Source organism: Phacochoerus africanus, chromosome 2 (assembly GCF_016906955.1).
Source record: "Phacochoerus africanus isolate WHEZ1 chromosome 2, ROS_Pafr_v1, whole genome shotgun sequence".
Taxonomy (NCBI): domain Eukaryota; kingdom Metazoa; phylum Chordata; class Mammalia; order Artiodactyla; family Suidae; genus Phacochoerus; species Phacochoerus africanus.
This window is the reverse complement of record NC_062545.1, coordinates 139,533,392-139,548,481: the sequence shown is the minus strand read 5'-3', so window position 1 is coordinate 139,548,481 and position 15,090 is coordinate 139,533,392. Positions and strand designations below refer to the sequence as shown.

The 15,090-nt window shown below is 47.5% G+C and overlaps 1 protein-coding gene across 2 annotated transcripts in view; it reads left to right on the top strand.

Moving 5' to 3' along the window:
- The window catches only part of IGF1R (insulin like growth factor 1 receptor), a 299,068-nt gene that overhangs the window by 40,574 nt on the left and 243,404 nt on the right, over nt 1–15,090 (top strand). For both annotated transcript variants that reach the window (XM_047766801.1, XM_047766800.1), the window contains exon 2: nt 11,428–11,973. In XM_047766801.1, coding sequence (XP_047622757.1) covers nt 11,428–11,973 — 546 coding nt within the window. The remainder of the gene's footprint in view (nt 1–11,427; nt 11,974–15,090) is intronic.

The window sequence follows — 15,090 nt, the reverse complement described above, 5'->3', positions numbered from 1 at the left end:
CTCATTCCGCTGTGCGTTACAAGGTAAGAGCCGCATGGCAGTATGGATGTGTCTGGCTATAGGAAATGACCTGGAAAGAGCCAGCGTTAGAAAGTTGGTGAACTAGCATGAGAATTCTGCCCTTGAGTCCCATCTGATGATGACACCAGCCACAGTCTAGTTTGCAGGAGTCGTGTCTTGCACATGGAGATTTTTTAGCTTCTGCCCACCTGTCTGACCACTTACAGCCGCTTAGGATGCTCAGAGCCCATTTCCATGGAGATTCTGTGCAGGACTCTTACTGATTTGTGCCCTGAGTTCTCTAGCTGTGCCTGGCCTGGTGGCTCATTTCTTTTTTCTTTTTTTTTTTCTCTTTAGGGCTGTACCCGTGGCACACGGAAGTTCCCAGGATAGGGATTGAATTGGAACTGTAGTTGACGGCCTACACCACAGCCATGGCAACATCAGATCTGAGCCATGTCTGCGACCTACACCAAAGCTCAGGCTAACACAGGATCCTTAACTCACTGAGTGAGGCCACCACGGATTGAACCCACATCCTCATGGATCTAGCTGGGTTGAGCCATGATGGGAACTCCTGGTGGCTCATTTCTAATGCCTGGTCCATCTGTGGCAGAGCTGTGGTCAAACCTGCTTTCCTTCCCCCTGGGTTCTTCTCAGTCCTTGGTGGTGCATGGCCCACGTGGTCTGCTTTTAGCTATCCATTTACACTTGTGTGACCCACATGGGGGCACCATAAAATGCAGCAAAAGTTTTTGCCCTATGCTTTTAAATAATTGTGGTAAAAAAGCACATAATGTAAAATTTACCATCTTAACCGTTTTTAAGTGTACACTCATGTTAAGTACATTGGCATTGCTGTATATCCCATTTCCAGAACTCTTTTCATCTTGAAAAGCTGAAACTCTGTATTAAACAAAAACCTCCATCTGCCACACCCAGCATTCTGTTTTTTGTCTCTTTGAACTTGATTACTGTACATATTTGTCCTTTGGTGACTATATAATTTCAGTCAGCATAAAGCCCTCTGGGTTCGTCCATGTTGTATCAGGTGTTAGAATTGTCTTCCTTTTTAGGGTAGAATACTATTCCATTGTATGCGTTGGCCATACTTGGTTTATCCATCCATCCATCAATGGACATTTGTTTCCATCTTTTGGCTGTTGGGAATGATGCTGTGGATATGGGCATACAGTCCCCTATACCTTAGTTACTGACTGCTGCTAGAAGCAGCACCTCCAAACTCCATGTTTTCAGGCTACTCAGGCCCAGGTCGCTCAGTGATCACGCCTTTCCATTGCTTTGTGAGTACCAAGCCGTGCCCCTCGCTGGGGTTTCCCTTGGCTTCTTCAGTGCCTTCTGTTTCAGGCTTCCCTTGGCCTTCCTGCTCTCCCTCAGACTTCACCCTGCCCTTTCTTCTCTGAAATCCCTGCTCCCCCCACCCCCTGCTCACCTGCCAGGGCCCAGATCAGTGTAGTCCCTGCTGAAGTCAACAGCCTGGTGCATGTCTGTGTGGGCACCCCTGCTGTGGGTGAGTGCTCACCTGCTCTCGCGCTGTTGGCCAACTCCCTCTCTGGGCATTGCAGATGGGTGTCCTTTCATGTTCTGGGTGCTGCTTCTCTGTAGCAGGTGCGGGTTGACTCTAACATCCAGCAGGAGTGTTATCTTTGTCTGAGGGTGCACCCAGCCCAGGTGCTGACCATGGTAGGGTCTCTAAGGTGAGCCCTGGGGGATGAAGCATGGGTGATTAACCTATCAGGAGTGGGTGCTCCATGGAAGCAAGAGTGGGTTGGTTGTGTTCACTGCCAGCTTCCTAGCCCCTGGAAGGTATCTATTAGCCCTTGGGAGGTGTTTTATTTGTTGGAAGAATGAATACATGTAGCTGCATACTCACATCTGAAGGGGGAGGACATGGAAGGAGGACATGGAAACACAGCAGTGAAGGACCAACCTCAGGCCAAGTGGTGGAAAGTTAGTGATGGAACAAGAATTACCTGGTCCCAGAGGACTGACCCAGTGCCCCTTCCCTCCAGCAGAGCCCCCGCTCCCATCAGATAAAAAGCTTCCATCAGTTCCAGGCATTGACCTTTAACACCACACCTGTGAAGAATCAAGGAACAGTGCAGAGGAACAGAGGTGTGGGGTTTCTGCACTGATTATCAGCTTGTTTAGATAACTGGCTAATTGAATGAGTATAGGTCACTTAAGGAAACTGGAACATTGTAGGGCCAAGTTAAAAAAAAAAACAACTTTTGAAATGAGGATATGAACTCTAACTGGAATGATATAACATGTTCTACAAAAGCCAGTGTGGGAGAATGGGGGCCACAGGGCCAACTTTTATTTAGAAGGCTTGCCTGGTTCTGAGTAGAACATCCGAAAGCATAGAGAAAGGGAAGAGGAGGCAGACGGAGCCTGGTTTTCCAGATCAGGTTGCAGTGTGTCTGCTTGCCTCCTTTGGCCCTACCCATCACTTACTGCAGTTCTGGGGGCCCCACAGCACCACCCCTTGGCCACACAGCTCAGGGCGCTGTCTCACCTGCACTGTGTGTGCTGGGTAGTGAGGAGGCTGCCTCCACAGGAAGCCCTGGCCATGGGCTCCCACAGGGTCTTTGGGGCCTGAGTGGATGGGTGTAACCAAAGGAGTCTAGTCCCCAGATGTGCTGCTTCTTCAGAAAGGCAACCAGCCATTGGAACTGGGGATAATTCAGAAGGATTGGAGGTTCTCATAATGGTGCTTTTGAAATATAGAGACTTAGAGAGGATATTAGGCTCTCGATATTTTGAGATCAGAAAGGAATTTGGAGTAAACATCAGAGCAGGCAAAGTTGTTTTTATGAAGACCCAGGAAAACAGTTGGTGCACCTCCATTGAAGCAAATACAGCTTCATTCTTTACCAATCTGTCTGGCTCCAGATGCTCTATGTGGCGGGGACACTGGGCCTTGTGTTCCCTCCAGTCCTTGAATTAATTCCCGGTAAAGTTTCCATTCCTTCATTGGCCAGGCAGGATGTAAACATCTCACCCGACTTTGTGAGTTCTTTGCCACATCGTAGTATTCTGTTTTCCTGTTCAGAGCCTTTGGGGACTGCGTTGTACCTTGTACGTGTGCATGGGTTCTTAGGTGATGTTTATGTTACGGTAGACATGGCTCTTATGTGGGGCAGTGATCTTGTTCACTGCACACTGAAAATTACACTTAATTTTTTACCACTGTCCCCAAAGTCACCTGTGTAATGCAATTCCTTGCATTCTTGAGATGGCCTTTAGTTATTGAATGTGTCAGGTGGCCTGGACTACCTTCTGTGTAAAATATAAATGTACATACACAATGTAAACACAGTTCTCCTTGATATATGAAGATAAAAGGCTTAACGTGAATTGTGTCTGTTTACATTTACATGGAAAATTCCACTATAACAAACTCTGGAGTATTAGCAGTATTTGTTATTACAACATTGTCTTTTCCCCCCATCTCTGACTTTTTGGTTAATTGTAGAATACTGAGAAGTGGGTAGAAAGAAACCCAGGCCCTGCCTTCCCTGAGCACATGGAGAGAGTGCCCCTTGACTCCGGAAAGGGGCTATAGACTCAACAGCCATGGGCGGATCGGGGCATTGGCGGGGGCACATCTCCACCCCATCTTCCTTCTGCTTTGCTGTGCTTCATGCGTTGTGTCTATGGGATGACTGGAGATTTTCCAGTAGACTGAAGAGCAAATTAAGAACTCTGGGTGCACAGGCTTTTCCTGGGCCATGTAGCAGGTGTGGAGTACAAGGAGGGGTAGTGACAGGTGGGGGGTGTTTAAAGGATTTTTCCTAGGGCACTGGTTCTCACAGGGTGGTACCCAGGCCAGCAGGATCAGCATCATCTAGGCACTTACTAGAAGTGCAAGTTCATGGGCTCCTGAGTGCTTTATTTACCCAGCCCTCCATGTTGTTCTGATGCACACTTAGAATTTTGAAGACCATCTTCCAAACTGCAAAATGAAGTTGACCTCCTATGCACTTGGCTCATTCTGTTTTCTAGCGGCTGCCCTGCTGGTACCTTTGTTCTTTGCCCTGTCACACAGGCTGTAGCCCTGGGGATCCCCTGAGCTGCCACCAGCCACCTCCAGATGGGTGGGGTGGTAGGTGCCCCCTTCCCTGTCTTTGGTGGCAAGACTCTGGTCATCTTTCAGATTGTCCTCAGGGATCCCAACCTCTGAGATGGTTTCCTGAGCTCCCAAGAGGTGGGGAGTCCTGGGCCCCCAAGTCCTATTCACTGACTATTACAACTTTTATCTCATTTAACTTGCCACTGACTCAAGAGATGGTTGTTCTGTCTCCTGGTACAAAATTCAGTTACACATGAATCCTCTTTTGACCTCTTGAATCTGTGTGGCTTTCACAGTGTGGGTCTAAAGAGGGTTTTTGTAATACTGAGTTATTGGTTCCAAAGAATTAATTTTAAGGGAAGTAAAGAACTCCCATCATGGGCCACCAGCCAGGATCAAGATGTTTTGTGATGTTGGATTTTACCAGCAGAAGCAGAGCTGACAATTGGCTTATGAATGTGGTTTTCTTTCATTATCTGCCTGTAGACCTATAGGAAAGCGATGCTAATTATGCTTCCCAATGTCTTCTGTTTCCAGCCACAGCCAAGACTGTCCCATATTAGAAGGGTTGATCAAAGTGGAAACATTTTAAATAGATAAATGCCTGTGCTATTCTTTCATGGAAATGGTGTCAGAAGGCTAACCGACACTTTTGCTCCTTTCCCCCTTTTCTTGTGTATGAGTAGTATTTAGATTGGGACAACACAGTGGATGAATGTTTTTATTAACATTTAATTTACGCAGTCACAGTGCCTCAAGCTTATTACTGTCAATAGGAATATACAAGTCCTTATCAGCTCCTGTGACAGCTTTTGTTGGGTAGGTATGAATAACCCATTTTGCAGGTGTGGAAAATGAGGCTTAGAGGCAGGAGGGCTGTGACCAGTTGAGGGCAAGAGCCAGGCCATAGCACTCTGGGGCTCAGACCTGAGTCACCCCATTTTTTCTTTTTCTAGGACTCAGGATTGTGTTTAATGTAGAGCATAAAATAGATTTATAATTGAATTTTTCGTGTAGCTATCCCAAATACTTAGATACACGGCATTTTGGGGTTTTCTCAACCAAAGGCTTGGCTTTTCTTTTCTTTTCTTTTTTTTTTTTTGGTCTTTTTAGGGCCACACTCATGGCATATGGAAGTCCCCAGGCTAGGGGTCGAATCGGAACTGTAGCTGCCGGCCTTTGCCACAGCCACAGCAATGTGGGATCCAGGCCAAGCCTGTGACCTACACCACAGCTCAGAGCAACACCAGATCCTTAACCCACTGAGTGAGGCCAGGGATTGAACCCACGTCCTCACAGGTCCTAGTTGGGTTCATTACCACTGAGCCATGATGGGAACTCCATGCTTTTCATTAGCCCTTCTTATGTGAGCAATTCTTAGGGATTTATTTTCCAGATATATATAGTTCCTTTATGGCATTCACTCAAGTCCGCAGGAAACTCTACCTTTTGATGTTTTAAAACTACCTAGGAACTTGGGGGAGGGGGTAATATTTCTTTCAATGGAAAGACTTTATTTAAAATGGTATTCTAGAGGAAGTGAATTCTACCCCACCTTCACTGGCGTGGGGCTTGCCAGCCTATTTCCCTCCCTCTGCGGTGGCCGGACCTAGGTACCAGGCCACCTCCGGCCTCCCCAGTCCTTGCCCTCCCCCATGCCCATGCCCCTCTTCCCCGCATTGGCCGTCCTCCATCTGCTTCAGTTGTGCTGTCACTTTTCACTGGCTCTGGGGCTGCTGCCCAGGCCCCCGTCCCCACCTTCCAGCTGTGCACTTCCCCTCTGCTTCCTGCTTGCCTGTGATTCCAGGAGCTTCTGTGATTCTTTCCAGGCCAGGCTGAGAGCTCACATTCCCATGCCTTTCTTAAGGGTTGCAAGTTCTTCAGCTGTCTGTGGTTTTGCAAAGGAGAAGGCAGTGTTTTATGCTCCCCTTTTAATCATCAATGAGTATAGCAAGGGCGTGCCTCTCTTTCCTACACTGCTTGGAACACTCACTCCCTCAATGCCTGTATTATTTCGTGGCATAAGCGAGGCATGTTGTTTTCTCTTTCCTGTTGGCAGAAATAAGGTCTCACCACAATAAAGTCTGAGCAGTGTGCTATCACTCACTGTCCAGCTGGGTTTTCCCCTCTTCTGTTCCTATCACAAAACACCCCAGACACCGGCAGTGTCACTCACAGAATCCAGAACCACTGGTGGCTGGGTCCTGCCTTCCTTGCACATTGTGGCTTGGGCTTGTTTTCTTTTCAGGAATAAATGGGAAGTTTCTTCCTACTTTTTTCCTTTCTTCTATAAATGGGGAAAAAGTGTCCAGGGTGGAGGCAGCTCTTTCATTGGAAGAAGCTGTTAGTTCTCGCCCTGTAGTATGACTTCTGTGCACAGAATGGTCAACACTGACCGTGGTGGGGAACCAGGAGGCAGAGGGAATGTGATTCTTCCCTAGTGTCCATTTTGGTGGCCATATAAAACTTCAGCGAACTTCAGTTATGAGCCCTCCTGCTCTTTCCCTGGGTACTGAATTTTCTGGTCTATTGGAAATGATAGCACACAAATTGGTGCTAATACTTCATAATATGATCTGACCCATGTTGAATACCAGCATAAATTGCGTGCAAATACTCCTCTATAAAAATTTCTGTTTATCATTTAGAAGCAAACTAGTATACTTAATTTATAATGGCATAGAAGAAATATGAACTTTTAGGCTGGGCATAGGAAGAAATAAATAGTGTAAAAGAAAAGAAAAAGACTTTCACTTTGAGTCACTGGCCTGAAACTGGGAGTACTCTGTGGGCAAATACCCGACAGAGACCTTGTCTACTCCATTTTACCTCAGGCTGACTTAACTCAAGAGTGGGAACCGGAGCGTTCCCTAGTGACTCATCAGGTTAGGGATCTGGCGTAGTCACTGCTGCAGCTTGGGTTGCTGTGGTGGTGCAGGTTTGATTCCTGGCCTGGGAACTTTTGCATGCCAGAAAAAAAAAAAAAAAGAGTGGGAACCAGGATACAAGGCTTACTTCTGCCCTCAGCCAGGCAGCATATCTTTACTGGAGCTGCTGTGTGCCCGATGTTAGGCCTGGGAGACAAGGAAAAAACAAAGAGTGCAGAGTCTCTGCTTTCAGTGGGAGAAACAGACAGCAGTCACTCAGTTAAACACATCCTTTCAGGTACCAACACTTTTCAGACATGAAAAGTGCTCTGAAATGGATGAAATAGAGAAATGAGGCGGGCGGGGGGGAGACAGAATGGGGGGCTGGTGAAGCTAGGGTGTTTGGGCAAAGCTCCAAGGAGGTGACATTTGAATGGTAGCCCTGTGATGGGAATGAGGCAGCTGTGTGGGGGGGTGGGGGAGGGGGGTGGTACCCGACAGCAGGGTATGAGGGAAGGAGTGTGGAGGCCACAGTATGCTGAGCAGGAACATACTAGAGAAGAGGCAGAGGCGGGTGGGGTGGCCAGGAAAGTGGAGGCTGGGTCCTGGGGAGGGGTTTCCTGTCATCCAGGCTGGAGGTGATGGTGGCTCAGGTCAGAATGAGAGTGGTGCATGAAGACAGACGTGGAGGAAGGCACCCTTGGTACATGTGTGTCAGTGGCGTGTGTACCAAGCGCGAGTGCTGCTTCATGCACTGGAGATAGAATCATGGGCTAAATAGAAAATAACTACCAGCCCTCCTGGAGCTGACGTTGTGGTGGGAGTGGTCAGCATGAGAAAGAGGCCAGAGCTAGTCCTGAGGAGGGTAGACACATCCTAAGAGGGTGCGGGTGGGATGGTAGAGGAACTGTGGGCTGAGGAAAGGGGGGCGTCGTGGCGGGAAGGGCATCCGAGATCCTCACAGGCTTAGGAGCTGGAGCTCAGAGGATGTTTTTTTTTTTTTCCCCCAGCTTTATTGCAATATCATTGACAGTAATATATGACATAAACATATATTTAAGGTGTACAAAGTGAGGATTATATACCTGTATACATTGCAAGATGATCACCACGGTAAGGTCAGTTAGTACCTCCAACCCCTCACAAAAAATGTGATTTCTGCATGTGTCTGGTGATAATATTTAAGATCTATTCTCTTAACAACTTTCAAGTCTGTAATACAGTTTTGTTCACAACAGTCACTAAGCTGTGACTTAGCTCCAGAATTTGAGCATTTGTACCCTTGGACCAACATCTCGTCATGCCCTGGCAACTGCCATTCTACTCTATGTCCATGAGTTTGGCTTTTTGAGATTCCACATATAAGTGTCTTTGTCTGACATTTCAGTTAGCATGAGGCCCAAGAGGACACGTTGCTGTGTGGTGTGAGCAGGGAGAGAAGAATCAAGAAGGACTCTTTGATTTTTAATGTGAGCAGTTCAGGGACTGGAAGTGTCATTGACAAATATGGAAGCTTGGGAGGTGGGGGGTGCAGGGGTCAGCAAGTTAATTAGACTCCTAAGTGGAGCTCTGGAGTAGGCAGGTGGATATACAATTGCAGAGCTCACGGCACTCTGGACCCAGCTTAGAGAACCATCCAGTGTCTGAGAGGCATAGGAAGCCTCTTACCTGTGGGTGAGGACAGAGGCCAGCATGTAAAGGTCAAGTTGAGAGGAAGGGTGGTGGTGGGCATGGGGGTCAGAGGGGCCTAGAGAAGGAGGCAAGGCCAGAAGCCTCTGAAAGGGTCTGGAGCTTTCATTGCCTTTGGTAATGTCACTGGGGGCTTTGCTGACCTGTTTGGTATCATGACTAGGGCAGGAGCTCAATTGGCATGGGTTGGAGGCAACCAGTTGGTGAAGATGTGGAGAGCTGGAACTCTCCAAAAATGGTTGGTGTCTTTCAGATGTGTCCTTTTATTGAAAGACCTGACTCCTCAAATCAATTTCCTCCCCTTCCCAGGTGGCAATGGCATTACATGGCGAGAGGTATTTACGAGAGTGTCCCATCCAGGGAAGCATCCAAGGCTCTCAGCACAGCCTCTGTCTGGCATGTGGGAGTTCTCAGAGTGCTGGTTTCCCCCATGCTCTTCTCTGTCTTGGACACTTTTTTTTCTCAACAGTAAAAGGAGGAGATTGGGCACAATGAAGTTTCCAGTTCTGGGTTCTCAAGCTTTGCCTGCTCCCCAGCTCTGGGTTTCCCCTTCCTCCCCCTCCCTGCCCCCACGCCTCTGTCCAGTTTCTACCAGAGACTGTAACCCTCCTGGACTCTCCTCTCTTTCCCCTCATCTCCTCCCCTTTGGTTCTGTCTTGCACTTGATCACCAGATTAATCCTCCCCAAACCCACCTTACTTGGGCTTTCTCTCACCCTAGAGCCTTGAGAGAAGCTTTGCTTCTGAGATGAACATTCCCGTGCCCACCTGTGATCCTTTATTACTTGAGCTCTGGTGGACTCCCTTCCTCGGCTCTCCTCTGTACTCCTGGTCATCAAACCGGCTGCCCCTTGAATGTATCTTGTTCTGCTTTTTCTCTCTGGAACATTATACCCAGTTATAAATCCCGCCCATCCTTCAGCAGCCAGTGCATGAGCATGTGATGGAAAGGACCGTCTCTCTGCAGAAAGCTCCAAGGCTACTCCATCTGGCCTGCTCAGATCCACTCACATCTAGAGTGGCCCTGCAGTGTGTGCGCTCTGACCACTTCCTGCCTCACCTGACAGTTGTTTGTCATGGGTCTTAGTTCCTACCTCCACAGCGAGTCGCCTCTGAGGGGAGGACACTGCTGCTTTACATCTCCTGCAGTGCCATCCATGTTGGGTGCTTCACAAATTAGCAAATTACACCAGTCAGAAAACATCACATAGCCTGGGAAGCAGTAATGGAAAGTTTTGGAATTGCTAAATCCTAAGAAAGGATGTTAACCAAGGGATTTTCTTTGCATGCATAGCTGGAATTTGAAGAATAAAAATTTCCAGTATTACAGCTATTTTATCAAAAGCCTTTAAAATCTGAAAGTGCCTTGGTCCAGTAATTCTACTTCTAGGGCTTTATCCAAAGAAGATAGCTTGGCTATCTATCAGAGTATTGTTTATGATGTGAAAAAAAATGGGGATAACCTAAATAGAGGATAGTTTAAAAAAAAAAAAAACGAACTCATGGTTCATATTCATATCCTGGAATTACTGTCCCCTTCTTAAAATGGTGCTGTAGAAGGACATTTATCGACTTGGTTAAATGTTTATATGAAATGAAGTATGTTTAAAAACATTATTGTCCAATTTCCTTTATATTACAGAGAAAAGATAATTGGCATAGGTAGTGATATCTTTAGATATTGGTATTATTGATGACTTTGCTATCTTTTTGCTATCTATTATCTAACCTTTCTACAGGGAGCATACTTTCTTGATTAATAAAACACTTTATGGGAGTTCCCATTGTGGCAGAGTGGAAACGAACCCGACTAGTATCCATGAGGATGCGGATTCTATCCCTGGCCTTGCTCACTGGGTTAAGGATATCTGGCATTGCCTGAAGCTGTGGTGTAGGTCACAGATAGGGCTCGGATCCCACGTTGCTGTGGCTCTGCCATAGACCAACAACTGTAGCTCTGATTTGACCCTTAGCCTGGGAACTTCCATATGTTGTGGGCGCAGCCCTAAATAAGCAAAAAAAAAAAAAAAAAAAAAAAAAAACAACAAAACACACACACACACACACACACACACAAACAAAACAAAAAACCCCACTCTATTAAATTTGAAATATATACCTCTTTTATTCATGTAAGTTGCATGTTCTTATCTTTCTGCTAAGTTAGCCTTTCTGTCTACATTCATGCACTACTGGAGAGAGCCCAAGACTACTTGCCCACATCAAATGGTAGTAGGAAGCATGGGAGCATGTTTCTTGGGGTCTTGACCTCCCAGGTCACGGTGACCCTTCTCCAGTGTGTACTTAACTGCTTGGTGTCCTTGAGGTTGGCTGCAGTAGTGGGTTGTTGTCACTTGGCTGCTGAGATGTTTGTTCAGGCACAGGGCACTGACGCCCTGCAACAGGGATGTAGAGTGCGCAGCCTGGTCTGGGTTGCGACCTTGACATTCCCCTTTGCTCCTGCGCGACCCTGCGCTCTAAGCCATGGTTTGCATGCTAGTGGGGCAGGAATGGCATCTCCCACAGCAGTGAGCGTGTTGCCTGGCACCTGGTCCAGAGGAGGCACTTCCTAAATGACAGCTGACTGGTTAGCTCCCCAGATAGTCCACCTGCAGCCACAGCCACGGTGGTCCACAGTGAATAAATGGGTCTTATTTCTTTAATAGTAATATAGATTTCCTGAAAACTGGCCAGATTGTGGGTTGGGAAGTAGTTTTTAAATAGTGGTTTCGTCTTAACTGAGATCCACCCCGCCTCCTCTCTTGTCTCTCTGCAGTCTGCGGGCCGGGCATTGACATCCGCAACGACTACCAGCAGCTGAAGCGCCTGGAGAACTGCACGGTGATCGAGGGCTACCTCCACATCCTGCTCATCTCCAAGGCTGAGGACTACCGCAGCTACCGCTTTCCCAAGCTCACGGTCATCACCGAGTACCTGCTGCTGTTCCGTGTGGCTGGCCTTGAGAGCCTTGGCGACCTCTTCCCCAATCTCACGGTCATCCGCGGCTGGAAGCTCTTCTACAACTACGCCCTGGTCATCTTCGAGATGACCAACCTCAAGGACATCGGGCTCTACAACCTGAGGAATATTACCCGGGGGGCCATCAGGATCGAGAAGAATGCCGACCTCTGCTACCTCTCTACGGTGGACTGGTCCCTGATCCTGGATGCTGTGTCCAATAACTACATCGTGGGCAACAAGCCCCCGAAGGAATGCGGGGACCTGTGCCCAGGGACGCTGGAGGAGAAGCCGCTGTGTGAGAAGACGACCATCAACAACGAGTACAACTATCGCTGCTGGACCACAAACCGCTGCCAGAAAAGTAAGATGATGTGACCGCAGCATCCCTCCCGCTTCTCTCCTGCCCCCTCTCCCTCACCCTCCTTCCTCTTCTGAACGCAAAGTTCTGCTGGGCAGGTGTGGTTGTATTGCATTTGGATGTGGGGTCTTGGGGGGATTTGTGGATGCCAGACTGTGGCCTGGCCAAGAATCACCCACCACACTTCCAGGCTAGAAGCTCTCGGACCTTCCACTTTGCATTTCTGATGAGAAAGGTGATCCACGGCGCTTGAGAGGCTAAGCCCTGGCGGGGTCAGGAGCTGCACTCTTCTATCCTTTGTGTGAAAAAATATTTTTGGTAATGCAGCCCTTCCTTAGCATGAGTGCACCTGGAATATGGTGGAATAAAGGAAGTGTAAAGGGCGGATTCACATCCTGTGAAAGTGGTCTTTGATCTTGAATGGTGACATTATCATGCTTAGGCGTCCTGGTTTATGATGGAGCAGAGCCACGATGGCGGGGGCGAGGGAGCCCCAGAACAGTTTCCATGAGGCCCAGCCTCAGGCCATCCTTGCAGGTGGCTGTGCAGCCAGGCACATTTGTGTGCCTGGCTTCCGTTTCCTTTCTTTTCCACCTCTTTCTTGAAGAGTTATGCAGATCTTACAAAATCACTTAGTGAAAGAACTCTGAAATGTGTGTACTGCTCTTGGGGTCCGGTGGTGGTGTTTGGAAACTTCTCATTTATATATCTGCCGTGTGCTTAGTTTCCTTTGAGTATAACTGATTGTGATCAATACTGTGAGCACCAGGTTGTTTGGTAATGAAGTGTGACTCTGGGCCTTTATCTTACTGCTTTCAGGGATGTTTAGGTCTATGGGCCAGGAAGGTTCCCCTCACTGGTTGGAAGGCAGTGTGGTAGCTATAAATAGCTATTTAATGGTTGGCCCAGTGAGAGACCCGAGGAGCCTGTGTACTCTAGCTAGTCACGGTGAGCCAAGAAATCCCAAATTGGTAGGCTTGCTTAAACTGTGAAGTGTGTAAAATAAACAAACCAAAGGCCAGACCCCACAGGTAGCCTTGTTTCAGTTCCCCGCCAGCCAGGGCGGCAGCAGAGAAAGGATGGTTGCTTGGACCCAGCGCATGCTTTCAGGCTTCCTATCATTTGGTCAGCGGGGATGTGAACGCTGGTTTAGTCAGGGAGCTACAATCTGAACTTTGAGGAGCTGAGAACACCATCAGGCCACTTGGAGAATCCCTGTTGGCTAAGGTTGGGGAAAGTATTGTGTTAAAAGTCACATTTGTGATTGATTAAAATGGTACCCTATCATTAGGTTACCCGCTGGTTTTGGAAAACAACAAAAAATATTTTCAAGTAGTCTTGACATTTAAAAATTTCATTTTAAAAGAAAAAGGCATCATCAAGGGAGGTGTCGTGTTGTGGAAAGAGCCTGGATGATCTTGGACCAGCCTGCCCTTCTGGGCTATAGTTGGGCATGTTTAGAATGTTCCACTGGGCAGCCCCATCTTACTTCTTAGTGTGGATCAAATGTTTGTGCAAAACTGTTTTGAAAACTCATAAGCTCTGTACAAAAGGGAGGCGTTCTTTAAAAAGTCATTAGGTGGGCACTTGTTCAGTGATTCATCCAGTATTTATTTAGGTCTCACTGTGGACTCAGGGCTGTTTCTGGCCAGCTGTTTGTTGAAGGAGCCGGGAGCAGGGGTGAGGCGTGAGTTCTGGGCCCAAATCTGGTGGCCATGACTGGAAATGAGCATGTAATTTAAACTTGGCTTTGCCCTCAGTTTCTTCATCTGCAAAATGGGACAGACCCTGCTTTCCTCATAGGGCTGTTGGAAGATTAGAAAGAGAAAGAGGAAAAGCTCCGTGAGACAGGACCAGGGGATGGAAATTGAGCCTTGATGCTGCTGTGTCTGATGCTGATGGGCCTGCTGGCCGAACACCCGCTTCCCCAAGGCCACACCCTGCGGCCTTTTCCCTGGCCAGTTGTCTCAGGCCTGCCGATGTTTTCCTGTGATTTCACAATGGAGTATTTATTTAAAATTAATAACAGTGCTCAGGGAACTTGTCTTCCCTTCACTTTGACCTGAAAACTCAAGCATAGGCAGGTTTCTTGGAGATTTTTCTAGTTGAATCAGAACTCTTTCCTGTGCATAGATTCCCTTGAGATCTGCGCTGTCCTGTGTGGCAGCCACTAGCCACACATGTCTTGCTGAGTACTTGAACTGTGGCCTCTTCTAATTGAGATTTCCTTTAAGTGTAAAATACTGGATTTCGAAGTGTAGTATGGGGCAGTTGGGGGGGGGGATGTGGGGGTGTGGTGCGCGGGGTGAGGGGAGTAAGATATTTCCATGATATTTTTATTACATTTTAAAATTATAATTTAGATATGAGGTTAAATGAAATATATTACTACCATTAGTTTCACCTGTTTCTTTTTTCTTTTTATTGTGATTCCTAGAAAATTTGAAATTACACATGTAGCTTGCGTTCTAATTCTTTTGGAGAGCGCTGTTTTAGAGCATGCCTTTGAAAGCCCTGGGTTCTTCCCTACATCATCTCTCTGGCTGGTCCTACACCTCTCCAGCCAGAATGCTTAGAGATCAATTGAGGATCCAGGTGGACGGCATTAGGTCCAAACAGAATGTCTGCCTTGGGGGTCCACGTAAGTGTTAAGATGGCTATTTTTAAAAATTAAGCATAGGAGTTCCCTGGTGGCTCAGCAGGTTAAGGGCTTGGTGTTGTCATTGCTGTGGCTTAGGTTTGAGCCCTGGCCTGGGAACTTCTGTGTGCCATGGGTGCTGAGTGCCTCCCCCCCCCCAAAAAAAAAGGTTAAGCATAGAAGAATCCCATTCCATTATTCTTCCCAGGGCTGGCTACGGATAGAAGGGGAACATTTGGAGAGATGCGTCAAGTCAAGGATGTGTGTGAAGTTTTTGACACAATGGAGAAACACCCAATTATGTAGCGCTGATAGGCAGTTTTTACTCGATGCTCTCCTTTTAGCTCCCTCATGTAGACGGAGGCTTTGCGGTGGCAGGCAGTTCCGCAGACAGGGCCATGAAGGAAATGACTACGCTATGGGTTCTCTGCGTGCTTCTGTGTTTCTCTGTTATTTCACAATTTTGAGGGGTGGTTTTATGC